The sequence below is a fragment of the Paroedura picta genome, chromosome 2, assembly GCF_049243985.1.
Source record: "Paroedura picta isolate Pp20150507F chromosome 2, Ppicta_v3.0, whole genome shotgun sequence".
In the NCBI taxonomy this organism is placed as follows: domain Eukaryota; kingdom Metazoa; phylum Chordata; class Lepidosauria; order Squamata; family Gekkonidae; genus Paroedura; species Paroedura picta.
The window spans coordinates 151,101,777-151,120,609 of NC_135370.1; the positions used below are offsets into that span (position 1 = coordinate 151,101,777).

General features: G+C 43.6%; 1 protein-coding gene across 5 annotated transcripts in view; it reads left to right on the forward strand.

The window, feature by feature from the left end:
- ADCK1 (aarF domain containing kinase 1) overlaps nt 1-18,833 on the forward strand; it is a 126,620-nt gene that overhangs the window by 35,745 nt on the left and 72,042 nt on the right. For 2 of the 5 annotated variants that reach the window (XM_077323348.1, XM_077323349.1), the window contains exon 4: nt 5,493-5,696. In XM_077323348.1, coding sequence (XP_077179463.1) covers nt 5,493-5,696 — 204 coding nt within the window. Of the gene's footprint in view, nt 1-2,915; nt 2,934-4,014; nt 4,030-4,877; nt 4,938-5,492; nt 5,697-18,833 lie in introns of those variants that run through there. The other 3 variants (XM_077323352.1, XM_077323351.1, XM_077323350.1) reach the window with 3 other exon arrangements.

An 18,833-nucleotide genomic window follows, 5' to 3' on the forward strand; every position in this document is an offset into this window, starting at 1 on the left:
TGCTTTCAGTAAGTTTAATTTAGTGAACTGGTTCATGTGGCATTCAGAATAAACAGCACCCCAGTGGTTTAAAGCAGAAAGAAATCTAACATGGGGCAGGCCTGATTGTCAGAACAAGTTCCGAACTGTGTTTGACCTGAACTGGTTTGGGGCACATTTACCGTCTTGTGGTCTCACCCCGTGGTGTTGTCTTGCTTTAACCTCAGTAGTATGCATTGAGCCCTTAGAAAAGAAGGCCAAATAAACAGAGTGGGGTTATAAAGTACTTTGCACCCTTCAGAATGCTGTCTAACCGATTCAATGTGATGATAGTTAAATAATCATTACTTTGCTTATTCCTTTAGCATATTTTATGCCACTTGCATGGTCTCTTGGACATGATTAATGTTTTCTCATATTTTGGGTTTGGTTTTAGTGGCTGCGTCTCATTCCTCAGTGTCACTGCAATGGTAATAAAGCTTGACATTATTTGATCTTCTTGGTGCTATCTGGTCGTCTTCATAATAGTTCTCAGCAGCAGAATAAAAAGAAAGGTGGCTTCAAGAATCTCGGTGCCACCCCAAAAATTAAGTTCACTCTTTCTGGACTGAGTCTGAATTGAGTATAATGGCAGGCTCGGGCTTATGGGCCTTACTGAGATGCCAAGTTTGAGATGGGTAATGGGCATCCTGGCGTAGTGGTTAAGAGTGGGGGACTCTAATCTGGAGAACCGTGTTTGATTCCCGTTTCCTCCACATGCAGCCAGTTGGGTGACCTTGGGCCAGTCACAGTTCTCTTAGAGCAGTTTTTGCAGAGCAATTCTGTTAGAGCTCTCTGAGCCCCACCTACTTCACAGGGTGTCTCTTGTGGGGAAAGGGAGGGAAAGTTGGTTGTAAGCAACTTCGGGACTCCTTTGGGTAGTGAAAACCAGGGTATAAGAAACTCCTCCTCCTCCTCCACTTCTTCTAATTTGTCTTCTAAATCTTCTAATGCTTCATTGGATCTTATGCAGTCCTTTCTATCTCCTTTGAGCAGCAAGACCCAGGGCCAATTGAGCCTGCAGCTGGCTAGCCTAAAATAGGTACAATTTAAAGACATAGGGGCTCAATCAGGCAGTTTGGGATTTTGCTCGGTCCCCCCATAGAAAAGGAATAACCACAACTGCCTTCTTCCTGAACAAACCTGTCAGTGCTTGCTGGCAAGATCGTCAGTGCCATATTAATGGAAGGGAAAGAAATTCTCAAAAGAGTCTTTAGAGTTAGAAGGAGTGGGGTCTCATGTATCACATGCAAGGAAATAAACAGATCTGCCTGCTGATGCATCCCGATCCACTTCTGATCTAGTAATAATGGGAAATTGGAGGGGGCCAGAAAGGTTTGTGTCTGGTCAACTGCCATGTTTTTTCACCTTATGAAAGGATTATTGTCTAATGGTTGTAAAGGAGTTCATTAAGGGCTATTTGGAAAGTTCTCTTAAACACTTTTTCTTTCTCTTGTACTACTTTGTTAGCATGTCCAGAAGCTATAATGAATTGGGGGAGGAAATTATTATTCTCTTATTTGGCAAAAGCTATACCTTTCATATCACATATTTGGTGAGGTGATTTATAGCTCTATTATTAATTATTGTTTCAGCTTGGTTTATATATTGCTGAAGAAGTGAGATGCCTGGTATCGTTCTGAGGCAAAATGTTCTTCTTGAAAATGTTCACTATTATGCATAAAATGATTGCAATAGGGATGCTTAAATTCAAGCTCTTGATGAGCCATAACTTGTGGACAAAAATATTAAGTTGAATTGGACTGCACAGATGACAGAGCCCAACACTTTTAATTGAGCAAGGAAATCGTAGATAGCTGAAGTTTTGATTAATACCCTGTCCTCTGCTTCCCATTTGCTAGCCTGAATACTTCATCTTAATCATAGCTTTTCAGATATTTCAAGACTATCATAATATTGGTTTCTCCAAACCAAGCATGGCCAATCCCACCAGTCTTTTAAAAGAAGGCATATTAGACAATCTACACATGATCTTGAAGTGTTACACAACTTTCTCAAACCTGAGGTATAAGAACAACTGTTAGGGCATCAGGGCTCTGGAGCGTCAGTTAAACCTGCCATTCAGGATTGCCAACCTCCAGGTGGTGACTGGGGATCTCCCATTTTCATAACTGCTCTCCAGGCAACAGAGAGATAAGTTCACCTGAAGAAAAGGTTCAGTGTAGAAGATGGATTCTCTGGCATTATACCGCATTGAAGCCCCTCCCCTCCCCAAACCCCACCATCCTCAGGCTCCAATCCCCAAATCTCCAGGTATTTCACAACCTGAAGCTGGCAATCCTACTGCTGAGTCCTTGTTGTGCAAGTATTACTTGTTGATTGCTTTGGGACCTAAGGACTGACCAGGACCAACATGGCATAATCCAAAAGAAAGATCAGTTGACACCTTTATATTTAACGACACCAAAGAAAATATTTTTACTTGTCTCAGAAGAGGCTTCCTTAAGATAACCCTTTATTGGAAATTTCTTTTGGATGTAGGATCAAACCACTTAATACATTGATGGAAAAAATTGCTGTCTGATGTCATCTGAGCAGAGTAATCCTGTGCTGTGCCTGCTAGTTGCCTTCCCACTGTGGTGCCTCTAGCACCTCCCAAAGGGGAAAATTACACAGTGGCCAAAAAGCGAAAAAGGTTCCAAGCCAGTGTCGGGGGGCGCTGCTGCCCTCGCATCCATGGGACTTCTGTGGCAGCGGTCCATTGTGTTGTTGCTGCTTTGTGAGGGTGGCACGATAGGGCAGGCAGGCCCAATAACTAGTGGAGGAGGGCCAAGCCAAGCAGACAGCACTAATATGGGGGAGAGGGAGAAGGATGGCCTGGAGAAACACTGATCCTCCACTGAAACAGACCCCTCCTTAAAGCGATTTCCTCCCATCAGAAGTCCAGGCCACCTGTGAGTGAGAAGGGGACTGTCCCATGAGCACCCTACAGAGACCCCACCTACCTGCTGCATACACAGAATATAGAGGGTACCTGCAGACGATGTATCATGGATGCCTTCCATCACTGGCAGCCATGCCATCTAGCAGGGCACCCATGGTGTTGAGGGCATCCTTATGCCACCCTTTCTTGCCACTCCCATTGGATGATGAGCAGGAAGAGGGACTGGCAGGACCCTTTGTGATAGCCCAGCCAGGCTTAGCTGAGGACTCATCAGATACAGAGTCAGAGGTGGATTTGCAGGACCCAACCTGGAACCTGGGCTTGCACCTGTAGGATCAGAACCCGAGTCCCCCAGAGGTTGTGCAGGACCAAGGTCAGAGGCTCAGGAAGTCCAGGCAGACTCAGATGCAGAGCCCCAATTGTCTGTCTGTCCTTTGTTTTTCAGCAGCCCTGTCTTGTGCTCTGAGTTTGCTATCTCTTACATTAATTCAACAGCTGTAGAAAGAACTCAGCACATTAAAAAAGGGTAACCTTAATATCAATCCATTCTTAAACAACCTGGAAGCACTGGAAAGAATGGTTACTTTAGCTGTATTCTATATTGCGATCTTGTATAAACATTTTGTAAGAGCAATAGTAAAACAGTAGAATTTTCTTTTCCTTGATAATGCAATAACTTCATCAGGTAGTGTATACGACAAGATCAGCTGTTGGCAGGATCTGAATAATGATTGACTTGTTCTACTTTGGGGAATAGTTCCCTCACTTGTCCTTGTATGTCTTATACTGATGTATCACAATCAGTTCTGTGGCCTGTTTTCCAACTTCAGCTGAGGGAATGTGCTCTGTCTGTGGGCATATTGGCAGCCTATGCACCCAAGCGAATCCTAGCAAGGCTCATTAGCATGCTGTTCCTTGTTTGTGCATGGGAAGGAATCAACATGTGGTGTAACAATACAGTGCCTTTGCAATGAAGCCTAGTGGAGGGGCGTTCAGGATGTTTGGAGGAGGTTTCATAGTTGGCAGTAAAAACTATGTTTATGTTTTTATTAGAAGGTGAATCAATACAGGTCTAGGAGGTTAGATAACCAGCCATTGCCCTTTGGGTAAGTCTGGTTTTTTCGTGGCTTTTGTGTGTGTGTGTGTGTGTGTGTGTGTGTGTGTGTTCCCAGTGGCCTCTACCCCATGAATTCTCAGTGGATTTACTAAACAGAAGCAATTCTGGTTCTCACAACATGTAGTAGTAAGAATGAGAGGAATGAGGGGTCAAAGTGGGCTTTTCTCCTTAAGTGCCCCCACCCTGCTCTTCTTCTCGCCTGGATTGGAGGTTAATTCTAGAGAGCTATAGATAGCAATAGCTGCCCACTGCTCCTTGCTGGCTGCAGATTTTTTTTTTTGTCTCCTCGGCTGGAGACAGTGTCGAGGACAATTATCCAAGCCGCATAAAAGCTGTTTCCCTGTAATGGGCTGAACTCCCTGTACTGTGACAAACTGCCCAGCTGCTCTGGCTGCATCCCTTCCTCTTTTCCTCCCTCTCATTTACACCCTTTCCTTTCCAGTTTCTGTTTTTCCTTTCCCAGTCCTTTCCCTCTCTGCCACCCCAAATTCCGAGAGACTGAGCCACAATGTAGGCTTGATGGTGCAGCATTATAGTAGAAGTGCCGTGCTCATTATGCACATTTGCCCAGAGGCAGAAGGTGCCATTTTGTACGCTGTTGCTCAGCACAGGGTAAGAAAGTGCAAAATGGTTACTCCTACCTTGGGCCACCATGAGTGGCGCGGTTGTATCAGCCATTCACTATAACTGTAAAGGCAGGAGACAACAATTTTGTTCGCATCCAGGTTCATAGGTGCCCTTATAGGTATTATGGCCCCAAGATGGAAAGACTATATGCACTGTGGGTATCAGCCCACCCTGGTCCCTTTTCTTCCCACACAGCTGAAGAAAGCAACAGCAGGCATGATGTGACCGTGCAAACTGTATTGCTTCCTCAGGGGCCTCCTGGGAATAAAGGTATCTGTTCTTAGCCTGCTTGTTACCATAATGATAAACTCAGCAACTAAGAAAGCAAACTACTTTATAATCTGGCCTGAAAGCTTGGGAAATGGAAGTAAATAAATAAGTAGCAAAGGTTTTGGTAATCACCTACGCGGTCTGGGCCCAGTGCACCTGAGAGACCACCTCACTGTCTACACCCCTCAAAGAGCTCTACGCTCTGCCACCTCCAACTGGCTGGTGATCCCTGGCTCCAAGGAAGCTCATGTGATCTCAACCAAGGCAAGAGCTTTCTCGGTCCTGGCCCCCACCTGGTTTTATTGTGGACAAATTGTATCCTGCCACGAGCCAGTTCCGGGAGTGGTGGTAAATAAATCTAAATCTAAATCTAAATCTAAATCTAATACTAATACTAATACTAATACTAATACTAATACTAATACTAATACTAATACTAATACTAATACTAATACTAATACTAATACTAATACTAATACTAATACTAATACTAATACTAATACTAATACTAATAATAATAATAATAAATTTGTAATTTTGCCTCCCTTTGTACAGGTGCACGTCCGTTCTGCAGAACGCCTCCGGGATCTGTGCTGTGCCAACCGAGGAACTTTCATTAAAGTGGGGCAGCACCTGGGGGCTCTTGACTATCTCTTGCCGGAGGAATATACCCGCACACTTAAGGTGTTACACAGCCAGGCTCCCCAGAGCAGCATGCAGGAGATTGAACAAGTGATCCAGGAGGACCTCGGCAAAGACGTACGTGGGACTTTACACCCTTTGTTGATTTGCCAGACCAAAAATTGTGTTGGGCAACTGAGCTTTCCTAAGTGCCATGCAGTGCAGTCCTTGGGAGTGTTACGCTCTTCTGAGCCTATTGACCTTAATTGAGGGTATGACTCTGCTTAGAATTGCACTGGGTTAAACTCTTTCAGGGCAATTGTAGTTTTGTATATCAGAAGTTGCTTACCTATGACATGGGTTATAGACATCTTTCTTTAGGGTTTCATCTGGCAGAGAGAGCATGTTTCCCAGTGATGAAACTGAAATATTTTTATCACTGAAGGAACATCTGTCTTTCCTCTAATTCTCATGTCTGTTGCGATTGGGACTGTCATGCGGAATTCTGTTCATATGTTTGTCAAGGTTTCTGTTGGGTAATGCCTGTTAACATTCTAGTGATGAGCTTAGTGTTACCAGCCCTGCAGCTGTCTATGGAAAAGACCACCGTGATGAGGGGAAACACCCGGGCATCCCCTCCCTTTTCTCCTGCTGCTCAGTTGAGCACAGGAAAGCAGGAGGAGATCACCCACTACAGGTGGGCAAATGGTAAGCCTAGGTGAGCTACACCTGACCTTTCTGTAAACCTGCTTCATATTGCATTCTTTAGTTTTGTGAATTTCTTTTTCTAAGACAGGATTGGCTCACAAGAGGCCTATATTAGGAGATGTAGGAGTCCCCATGTCCTTGTCCAGACTTACAGATGAGACCAGTAGAAACTACACTTAAAACATGTAATGGGGCCTCCCTCTCCTCACCTCCGCCCACTCTGCTGCCTCCTCATTTTATTGTACTACCAACTGTTGATTGGTGCTGATATTTCTGTTTATCTGCTTGTAATTTGTTAGTTTTAAAAAATTAATGTTAATATAGTTTATTGTTTTATTCTTGTAACCAATGTTTTAGGTTCGTTTTGTACACTGCCCCAAAATGGCTAGTCCATGAGGGGCAGTATAAAGCCAAAATAATAATAATTAATATTCATAGAAAGATGGTATTTTCTGAACATAAAAAATCATGCGCATCCTTCAGTTTATTCAGACTACATAGTTACACAAAAAGGTGCCAGGAGTGAAATGTTCAGTCTGAGCTACAGGATGTATAGTTAGCATCAATGGAACAGAATTCCTTTTTGTTGGACAAGATTGGTGTCAGTTTGATGGCAAGTTAACTTCAGAATATTTGTCTAACTGGCAGCAAAATCAGCATTTGTACAACTGAAGTTGAGGGCTGAACAGAGTTCATGAGCTGAGGAGTTAGTCCAAAGTGGGTGTAAGCTAGATAAGTGGAGAGGATAAGGTACAGAGACATTCACAGGTCAGTCAAACGGTGTGATTATACCAGACAAGAAATATAAGACAGTCTGGCAAGCTGCATTGCAGCAAAATTAATAAATAATTAAATAAACCCAAGGATCAGGATTGATTTTGACCCAGAAAATCAGAGAAGGACGTCTGCCTAATTTGGATGTGGCTGCTGATGGAACTGCATTAGATGACATGTTACCAACGGGCAGTGGTGCTTCTCAGCTGAGGGCACAACTTCTCTTATTTGGAAGGCCAAAGGTTAGCAGATCAAACCCCACCAGTAACTATTTCAGGCACAGCAGGATATTAAGATACTATCAACAGACATGCTTATGTGATTTCAAAGGTATGCTGTATGTAGGGCAGTTGGACAGATTTTGGTAACTTTAGGACCATTTCCGCACAGAAGTGTAAAATGCAAGTGGCTTCCTGCTTGTAAACACCGGTTGGTAAACCTCATGTTTACAGCTTTCCTCGTGGGAGACCCCTCCTGGGTTTTCCCTCTGCCCCATCGCATCTTTTTGCCTCCTGACGAGGCTGTAAGGGAAAGCAAAATGAACTTCTCCCTCCGCTCCTTGGCTTGTCAGTCACAGCAAGCCACCAATCACAGCACAGCAGTTCTCTCGTGGACTGAAGCTTTCTTCCCCCCCACCCCAAAATTAATTTTTTTAAAAGGCACTTCTGTGTTGCTAGGCGGTAATGACACAACACAGATGAATTTTTAATAAAAATCAACATGGCCGCATTGCTATGGAGACATGCTAGAACCATACAGCATCCCCCCTTTCGCGATTAGTGTTCTTTTGGACTTTATTTCTGTGTGGATGGATTTCTGAGTCACTGAACATGGTCCCTGTAGCCCAAAATGTCATGTTGTGTAAATGGTTAGCTTAAAAACATAGTGCTCAGACCCCTGTATAATCAGAAGGATGCTTGATCACCCACCCACCCTTCTTTCCCAGCTTGTTTTCCACCTCCACACACACATGTAGAAAAGCCCATTTTAAAAATGGGCCTTGGAAAGGGCTTCCCGTGGGGCCCCACCAGCAGGTGCGCCCAATGGGAACTGTTGCTGGCTGGTCAAGACCGAGGGGCATAGCGGCAGACTTAGCGAAGGTTGGTGGTCAGGCAAGGGGCAAGAAAAAGGCCCTTGTTCTCAGCAGGGTGGCTTTCCAGGAAGGAGCAGCTTGGGGCGCTAAGGCATCTCGGCGGGTCAGCGGTGCGGTAAGAGTCCTTGGCGGGGGAAGCGGCCAGGGAAAGGGGTTCGGTCCCCGGGCTGGCAGACAAAGGAACCTGCAAGCCATAGAGGCGCTCTCCTCGCCGGTGGCGAAGCTGAGTGAGGTGGGTGCTCCAGGGAGGCGGGCGCTCCAGGGGCCAGCCCAATCCGGATGCGCTCAGCATTGCTGGCCGCATCCGGATTGGCCTGCTGGAGTGAAAGCAGCTGCTGGACAGGAGCTTCCTGTCCTGGACAGCACTCAGACAGGGGATGGACAGGACCCGCCCAGATGGCCATTTCAAAAATATATAGAGGAACTGTGGTGAGGATATAAATATAATAAAATTCAGAATTTGCCTGGTTCTGGCTGTGCTGGTTGAAAGACACTTTTGTGATGGCGGCCTTTTCTTCTTCCTTGAATACGCTTTCAGAGGCCATGGAGCTGCCTTGTTTTCTTTCAGCGTTTCAGGAGCTAGACAGAAGCCTTCCGTGCCTCATTGATTCCCAGTGAGGCGGCACGAATCCCCTCTCAGCCACAGACTTTCCTCTTAGCATCACTTCTCCTCCATGGTTAGCACCAGGGTGATATTGAATGTTAAAGAGACAGAGAGAAAATGACACAGGGAAATGGGGAGAGAGATAATCAAAGGGAAAGGAAGGAAGAAATAATTTGAGAAGAAAAGATAAGGCAGGAGGGAGACGTGTTGTGATGCTGAATGGGTATGGACTGAGATAGCTTTTGTAACTCTGGCGGATAATCTGTGTCTTGAGACTGACAAAGAGTACTTCCCTCTGTTGATTGTTTTGGGCCTCTTGGTTGCTTTTGATAAAGAGGACCATAAATGTGACTGGCTGGAATATCTGACAGGAGTGTCTGTTGTAACCCTTGAGTGGCTCTGCTATTTGGCAGAATGTACTCACTGGATGTAGGGTTGCCAACTCCAGGTGAGGAAAGAGATTTGTGGGTGGAGTCTTGGCGAAAGCAGGTTTTGCACATGGGAGGCTCGTTGTTGTTGTTGTTATTATTATTTAATTTATTCCCCGACACTCCCAGAGCCAGCTCGTGGCGGGTTACAGATGTCCGTGCATAAAGCTCTGCATAAGGCTATAGAATACACTCATCAAAGCAGCCACTTTTTTTCTTGGAGAACTGATCTCTAGCCTGGAGATTAGTTGTAGTTCTGAGAATTCTACTGCCCTGAAGCTGGCAACCATAGTGATTGCTGATGATACCAGCTTCGAACTGCTTTGTGGGGTTGCTTAAGGTTCAGTTGGACTGCTGACACATTATAAAATCTTCATGAAGCTACGGGGAGAGATCATCTAGATTTTTGGAATTGGATGTGCTCAGTGTGCTGATGTTGTTGACCTGTGTGTTGACTCTTGAGAATCACAGAGCAGCTCCTAAGCCAGTATCTGGGGGCCTAATTAAATAGAGTCAAACAGGCTGAAACTGAATCAAGGCCAGATTCAATATCCCAACACCCAGGTGGCACCCAGAGATCCCCCAGTATTACAATTGCTCTCCAGACCAGGAAGGTCAATTCCCCTGGAGAAAATGGCTGCTTTGGAGGGTGGAGTCTAAGGCATTATACCCTGCTGAGGTCCTTCCCCTTTCCACAAATCCCATCCTCCCATGCTCCACTTCCCAAATCTCCAGGTATTTCCCAACCCAGGGCTGGCAGTTCTAGGCCAGATGGAGGTGATGCTGGTAAATTAATCTCATGCCTCTGAATGGGAGACCTGTGGTTGAGGGGGGAGGCAGTTGTCCTGTCAGTGCTGAAAGCCTGTGAATACTCAGGACCCTTTTGTGCTCTTGGATAGACAAGCATTTGTGCAGCTTGAAATACCTTTTAATATTTGATTCGACAGTGCATTTGGACCTGGGAGTGTATTCACTGGCCTGTTCTATACCAATTGTGCTGTTCATTAGTTAGCTTCTGTGGCCCAGTACAAGTTACTGGTCTGGATGGCTTGGGACCCACATCTCTTAGGCAGAGCTTTTCCTGGATGTGCTCCACAATGAATTATGAAGCCCTCAGCTGCAGATCAGGCCCTGCTCCACATCCTGAGACCATACAAGAAAAAAACCTCTGTGGCTTTTTCTGCAATTGATCTCCAAGGAGGGTCTAAAACATACATTTTTCCAGAAGATTTTGGGCTGCTGCCTATTAATGAGGTCTTACTGCCAATTTTAACAGCTTAAAAATTTATCAGAATCTCTTTAAAATTCAAGCAAGATAATTTGTCATCCTTTTTTAAAAAAAATCTGGATATTAAGGAACTTTATATTTTGAAACCTCCTTGGTTCAAACTCCCAGGCCTTGACCCAGCTTTAATTCCATGTATCAATTTCTGTGGAAGTAATTGGCCCTGGGTGAGCAGGCCCCTCCCACCCTGTTTTCATCAATAGATGCATGTAGGCGGTCTAGTGGAGTCCACGTTGATATGTCCCTTCAGTCAGTTGTACAATCTAAAACCTTTCACAAATAGTTATTCTCTGTTGGATCAAGATGTCACTTTTCAGTGGAAGTCCAATCAGTTACTGCTGTGGATCTGTATAGGCAGATACTTGTAAAATTAACAGTGTGAACTGTTGGCTACTTCAACAGCTAAAACTGTTAACACTATTATTCAAAGTTTTTAAACTAAAGTGTACTCTGAATGCACGAGTCTGAAAAAGGGACTCTGATTATGTTTTGTGTATCTCTAACGATACAGAATTAGGAACATCTGGCAAACCAAAGAACTGTAAAAGACTAACACTGCAATCCTGAACGGAGTTAAACCCTTCTCTGTTGAAATCAATGGGCTTAGAAGAGTGTAATTCCGTTTAGGATTGTACTCTTATTCTGTTGCTGTTTTGAGAAGCCGGTACTGTAGCACAGTACCCAAGAATTATGCAAATTACCATCTTTGGAAAATATAATGGATCAGATAGGACGACAAAGAAACTATATGTTTTGGCCAGTCTCTTCTCCTTTCTTCCTTTTCAAGTTGCTGTTGCTTGTTGTTGTTGTTAACTGCAAAGTCGTGTCCAACCCATCGTGACCCCATGGACAATGATCCTCCAGGCCTTCCTGTCCTCCACCATTCCCCGGAGTCCATTTAAGTTTGCACCGATTGGTTCAGTGGCTCCATCCATCCACCTCATTCTCTGTCGTCCCCTTCTTCTTCTGCCCTCAATCGTTCCCAGCATTAGGCTCTTCTCCTGGGAGTCCTTCCTTCTCATGAGGTGGCCCAAGTATTTGAGTTTCATCTTCATGCTGTTGCTACTGGTGTCCAACCTTCCAGTAACCCCAAGCTGTGCAGTGGAGCTAGTAAAATTTGGGTTCAGTCTTGACCATTGCAACAAGGGAGTCTGTTGAGGTTGTATTCTCAGGTTCATGGAATACTGTATCTATCACCCTGAGTGTTGAAATCTGTTATGACAAGGTACAGATCCCTCTGCCCTGGGATCTGATGGCACCTGGTTGGATGGTTACTCTTATGTTTATCTTTCCGTGTCACAAAGCCTACTCAGCCTATGGACCAATACTTGTCTGAAAGATGATGAAATGGCTAGCACAGGTAGTAGAGTCCCAACAGTAGAAAGAAACACAGGACACTGTGACATATGGAACCCCCCTCCCCCTTGTTGGTCCAAATTGTATTGCTCCAGTTTTCTTTAAACTTCTAGGGAAGAGACTTACAGTGGGTCATCCTAGAGAAGGGAACTGCACTGACTCCTCTGAGTGGCCAGAGATGTGCTTGTTGAATCCTGTGATCCTTAATGTGATTTTTGTTTCTCTCCCAAGCATCAAGAGGGAAGAGAAAGAAGAACATTAGAACACAAAAACACCCCTGTTGGATTAGAACAGCAATCCATCTAGTTCAGCATCCTTTATCACACAGTGGCCAAACAGTTCCCTGGAGGTCCAACAGGAAATAGAGGTCAAGGCCAGCCCCTGATGTTGCCGACTAGCTTTAGTCACCATGTCTGATAGACCTACCCTCTGTGAATCTATCCAATCCCTTTTAAAATTGCCTGGGCTTGTGGCCACCACTTTATCCACTGGGAGGATGAATTCCACATTTTAATCGTTTGATGTGTAAAGAAGTATTTCCCTTTATCTGTCTTGAATCTACTGCCCATCAGCTTCACTGGATGCCTTTGAGTTCTAGTGTTTTGGGAGTGGGAGAAAAAAGGAGGGTTCGTACTCTTTTGAGTGTTAGCCTTCCTGTTATTCATGGGGCACCAGCAGTTGCCTACCCTTGCAAAGTGCTTCTGATACTCACGACAGCTAGAGTGCTCAGATGCTGAACTGTGGCCATGAGAAGGAAGAGGGAAGAGGCAGCATGATTTAGGGCCACACTTGCAGAGGTAGCAGGGTGTTGTCGTGACGAGTGGTTTGTTGTCCCTGGATAACCTTTGTGAGAACCTGCTCAGAATATATTATTGCAGCCTTGTGACCCTCAGAAATGTGAGCATTTTTCAAAGAGCAACACAGCCAGAAAGGTTCTCAGTGAGCTGGCCTTGTGAGAGAAGATTTAAAGAATTAGAAACAAACACACACACAATGTTGTGATAAATTTTGCATTCCCTCCTATTTTATCAATGCATGGGCTATTATGAAATCTGGGCACGGGGACATATCTCACTGTGGGATAATCGGAGAGTTCAAATGTGCAACCTTCATCACTTCTAGCATGTGAACTGAAGAATAAATCTGAATGCCTAATATCTCTTCTGCAGGGCAGTGGTTATTCTGGACATTTGTGATTTCATAGTACAAGTCTATGCATGGTCCCACAAGCAGAGAATCACATTTCATTTATATATACATCCGTTTCTGTTCCTTCCCATTCCTGGCGTTCTAGGCAGTTAAAAAAGAATCAATACCGTAATAAAAGTCTGACCTAGATTGCTCAGACTAGCTCAGTCTCGTCAGTTCTTGGAAGCTAAACAGGATGAGCCCTGGTTAATACTTGGATGGCAGACCACCAAGAAAGTCCACGGTTGGTATGCAAATCACCTCTGAACATCTCTTGCCTTGGAAACTCCATGAGGGGTCATCATAAGCTGGTTGTGACTTGATGGTTGTAAATTGATGGCAAATCACTGTAAAACAATTAAGCCCCCAAATATTAAATTATGTGAAATTTTAATCCTGTTCCTGTTTAAGGGGGCTGTTAGGTTAAATCCAAACAAAAAGTTGTGCCCTGCCAAAGTCTGAGGAAAATTCTCAGACTTTGTTCAATTGCTACCTGGGGGAGAAGAATTCCAGAATTGGAAGGGGGGAGAACTAAGGGCCATTCTGTATGCCATAAATTTAGTGTGATACTTACCCCCCAAAGACACTATATTCCGGGCGCTCCACATGACATCGCCAACCTCCTGCGTCTGGCCAGCAAACTTCACGCTAAATCTGCCATTTTAAAGCGCAAGTTGGTGAATCCTCAAAAGGATAAAAAGCACTATGCGTCCATAATTAGATGCATAGGTGTTTAAATGGAGAACTATTAATTAAAAAAATTGGCGGGCATCGCAGGACCTTTAAAAATAGAAAGGGGATTAGCTGCCTGGCTTGATTGACAGGCGGAAGAGAGTCGCGTATAAACCGCATTGCGCTCTTCCGCCATTTCCTGCAGCGCTTGTGGAGGGTAAGAAGCACGAAAAGGTGGAAGACTACAGCATGATGGCAAGAAGGTGAGGAATGGCTGGAGATGCAATAATATTTAGCGCTATGCGATTCAGGTGGCATAACACTATTTTTTTTGATGTGCAGAAATGCCCTGAGAATATTTCTCTGCTTGTCCTTTCTGTTTGAATTTGAGCTGGGATTTGTTTGTATCCCACATTTTACTCCCTGAAGGAGACTCAAAATGCCTTACAATCGCCTACTCATCCTTCCTCCCACAACAGTCACCCTGTGAGGTAGGTGAGGCTGAGAAAGCTCTGAGATAACAGTGACTGACCCAAGGTCACCCAACTGGGTGCATGTGGGTTATAGAATCATAGAATCATAGAGCTGAAATTTAGTCCTAAGGTTCTCTGGGTTAGTTAGGATTGCCAGCTTCCAGGTGGTGGCTGGAATTCTCCTGGGATTACAACTGATCTCTAGGCAATAGAGATCAATTTACTTGGAGAAAATGACCACTTCGGAAGGTGGCCTCTATGGCATGATACCCCATTAGTCCCTCTTCTCCTTTCTCAGGCACTGCCCCCAAAATCTAACAGACCTTGAAGAGTTGCAAAAACGATATCTCCAGATTGGGTGTAATGAACAGTTAATAAGAATATAACTAAACAGTCAAGATTGTTTAGACAAAAAACTTATCTGTTGAATATGAACTGCCTGTGATTATTGGGGTGTATGTGTTGTTCTTAGGATTATGATGGACAAATGAGTTTTGTGTGCAACAATAGTAAGAGGGGAAAATGTACTGCTAGGAATTATGACAAAGTGACTGACAAAAGATAGGCATTATTATGTCAGTATAGAAATCTTCAGTGTATTTGCATGCAGATACGGTTGCCTATCTTAGAAAAGATTTTGTGAAGTTGGAAAAAGCCCAGGGCAAGAACCACCAATAGAATCAGATGACTAAAGTTCTGTGGAAATATTTGATTTTTAAAAAAGGCTTTTCCAGATGTAGAGAAACATGATAGAAGTTTACTACATGAGAAAGTTGGTAGAGAGAGATATTTTTACTAGGTTGGTAGAGAGAGATATTTTTACCAGGGGCATGTTGCATCAGGAATACAACGGGTGATAGATTAGGGGGGTGGGGGTGAAGAACTCTGTGGATGGCCTGCCCCTCCACCTGGAAAGTCTGCAGGCTGGAGGCCCCCAGGCAGCTCTCATACAGCAGGGATCTGCAGGCTCTGAGCCTCTGAAGGAAGTGGAAGGAGGAGGGGGTGGTCAGATGTGGGGGACAGAAGGTGAATTGGCTGGCTGCTGGATAGGCAAGCTGGTTGGAGGAGGAGGCACTCAGGGGCGGGACAGCCACCCTGAATGGGTGTTAAGCACTGAGTGGCCCTTAAGCCATGAGACACACACCTCCTCCAAGGCCTTACCGAAAATATATTATGTGGCACAGATTTTTCTCAATATTGGAATATAGAATCACTCAGTGAAATGAATGGCCAGTAGATTTCAGGAGAAGTAACAAAGGTATCAGATGAAGACTGGGAATGAAATTTTCCTAGGATCTTCCTTAAAATAATATCATTTGAGGATTTAAAATATATATATATATAATATTTACACTGTATGCATAGACTAAATTGTATATATAACTCAGCACTGGATGTTTGGTATTGTTGCCTGAGTTCTACAGCAGACTTTCTGCATATATTCCGCAGTGCCCAGTATGTTGTGGAGAGAAGTATTTAATTTAGTTAGGAATATGACTGATCTTAATCTCCCACTGGGTCCTAAGAGTGTGCTGTTAGGACATTTGAAAAAATAAAGTTTGGGAAGTGGATTTTAAATTGAATTACATCGATTGATGTATGTATGGAGAAAAGGTTCACCCGCCTCCTACATTGGTTTAAAAGGATTTGGACCGTTGCAGTGGTGTCAAAATTAAATCATTACAGAAGTGGTGGGAACTTAACTGACTAATAAATTGATTGAAGAATGGGTAATGTTTGTGATATTCTGAAGGAGTAAATGCCATGACAATATATGATCTTTCTACTTTTGAAAAAATGTTATAGTATTTATTATACTAGCAATCAGTGGATTTGTGATTGAAGTTTTCTACTTCTGTAAATTGCTTTTGTGATTTAATTTACAATAAGCGTAAAAAATTGAAAAAAAAATACTTCTTTGCACAGTGCACCCTGAATTTACTGATTTGCTATAAAATATGGTGATAACAGCTAATTTGGATGACTTTAAAAAAAGGATTAGATAAATGCCTGCAGAGTTGGTCTATTAATGACTATTAATGATGATACCTAAATTTTAGCTGGGCTACTTCTGGGCACCAGAAGTTGGAGATAGGGAAGAGGGAAGGGTGTTGCTTTTATGTCTGCTTGTAAACTTCTAAGAGGCATCTGGGTGTGGCTGTTGTGGAGGATGGGGGGGGACACGCATTTCCATTTTTGGCTGGGTGGCCGTGTGAACTCCTACATCACACCTCCAATGGCACCTTATCTGCAGTATGTGCTTACAGTGTTACTCCAGGGACTTCAGCCATGGACAGATTCCTTCTGATGAAGTCTATAAATGCTTATGCCACAATCAATCAGTCTTTAGACTGGCACAAGATTCCTTCTTCTCCCCAGCCAATTTTGCTGCAAAGAGATAGAAAATTCAGAATATTCTCTGCGTTGGAAGGGATGATTTAACCCGCCCCCCTCCCACACACACACTTTAGGCCAGGGGTAGTCAAACTGCGGCCCTCCAGATGTCCATGGACTACAATTCCCAGAAGCCCCTGCCAGCATTTTCTGGCAGGGTCTCATGGGAATTGTAGTCCATGGACATCTGGAGGGCCGCAGTTTGACTACCCCTGCTTTAGGCCATGTGATTTCTCTGTGTATCCTGTCAAAATCAAGACAGTTCACAGTTCTGTGGGCAGGCTACTCTCCTTGTGGGAGTTCTGCTCCTCAGTGGCCAGCAGATGGCCAGCTAGATCCACCCTGAACATGGCTTATTATGCACGAGAAAACTTTGAAGTCCGTTTTGCATACACCTGGGAGTAAAATAGCCATCTCCAGTTAAAAAATGAAACAAAGGAGTGTTTCTTTTATTTCATGTAATTAGTATGTTCCATATAATAGAAGCGGTATCCTAGTACACTTTGCTCCCCCCCCCATCATTTTAGTGATGATAGGTACATTTCATTTCTAAATGCTGGTAGATTCAGGTAGATGTATTGCACAAGCAGTTCAGGTGCAAGACACTGGAGACCCATCTGTGTCTGGATTTCTCTGCATGAGGTTTATAGATATAAAATAGTTTAAAAGGTAAAACTGCTGCTTAAACTTTAGGCGGAATCTATCACTGCCCATTCACTTTGAACGGTGGAAATTGCATAAGAAGAGTTTTTGATTTTTATATGCTAGAAACACAGTGGTCTAACATAGAGGTGACAGTGTTATATTAAAATTGGAGAGAGGGTTTGACTCCCCACTCTGCCATGAAGTTATCTGTCATGAAGTGACCATTAGGCTGAGAGAGCTACTGGGGCTTCGGGGTAGTTTTTTGGGGGGAGATTGTTTGCCTGCCAGCGGGTTATGCATTATAGTTGTTTGGGACTTGGTTTTTATATTATTGTATTTTGGTAGGTTTATATGTAACTTGCTGCAAGCCAGTTCACTGAGAGTAGCAGGATAGAAATTCAAAAACAAACAAAGCTGGGGAGACCTTGAACCACTCACTCTCTATTAGAATAATCTACCTCACAAGGCTCTTCTTATGAGGATAAACTGAAGGCAGGGAGAAGCTGCTTTGGGTCCCCATTAAAGAGAAAAGCAGGATATAAATATCTAAATAAATAAATAACTTTTATCATTTCCTTGTCCTATAGGGTTGCCAGCCTCCAGATAAATACAAAAAAACAAGAAATGGGGTACACTTTAAATGGAAATAACTGGAAAAAAAAGAATCTGTGAAACAAAGGCTGTAAAGATCAAAGCATAATGCCTCCAAAAGTGCAAAAAAAGTTTATAAAGTATAATTAAGCAACCATAAGCAGTAAACTGCATGGAGACTCCCTGGAGAAGAGCCTAATGCTGGGAGCAATTGAGGGCAAAAGAAGAAGGGGACAACAGAGAATGAGGTGGCTGGATGGAGTCACTGAAGCAGTCGGTGCGAACTTAAATGGACTCCGGGGAATGGTAGAGGACAGGAAGGCCTGGAGGATCATTGTCCATGGGGTCGCGATGGGTTGGACATGGCTTCGCATCTAACAACAACAAAGCAGTAAACATATAAATTTATAAATTTGTCCACAAAAATTCACCAGGTGTACAGAAATAGTCCAAACAGAAATCTAACAGGTGTAGTACAACAATTAGCTCAAACTGAAGCCATATGAGATCTGGCAGTACCCCATTTTGCAAGGTGGCTTCGACAATGGACCCAACAGGAATAATGATCCAGGAAAGAGCAAGATTATTCCCCCTTAGGATCTCTAGTTATCTTTCCCCTGTGCAGCTAGAAAGATTTACCAACTGATGAACAAATTTGTTCATTTTAGAGAATTCTTCTATGTTTCTATGTTATCATTCTCTTGAGGAACCTGATAAATGCAGTAAATAAATAAATAATAAAATAAAATAATATTACATTATTCCTGTTTGAAGGAGCCACACCATTTGTCAAACACTCAGAATCTTTCTTGTGGCCAGTGCAAAAATAGCGACCCTTTGTGATATGTAAGGATCCGTGTCAGAGAGCCAAAATAACATGCTTGGAGTTACTTTGTTTAGAATCCCCCCCCCCCCAAGTTCTGTGTAAAGTGGACTATTGAATAAGTAATGTGGAGGATCTTCAACTGATTGATCCTTACATATGCAGTGGCATTGTGATAAGGGAATATGGGTATACCTCTGGTCAGGACAGCTGAAGACATAAGCTGGAATCTCAGGGCTGA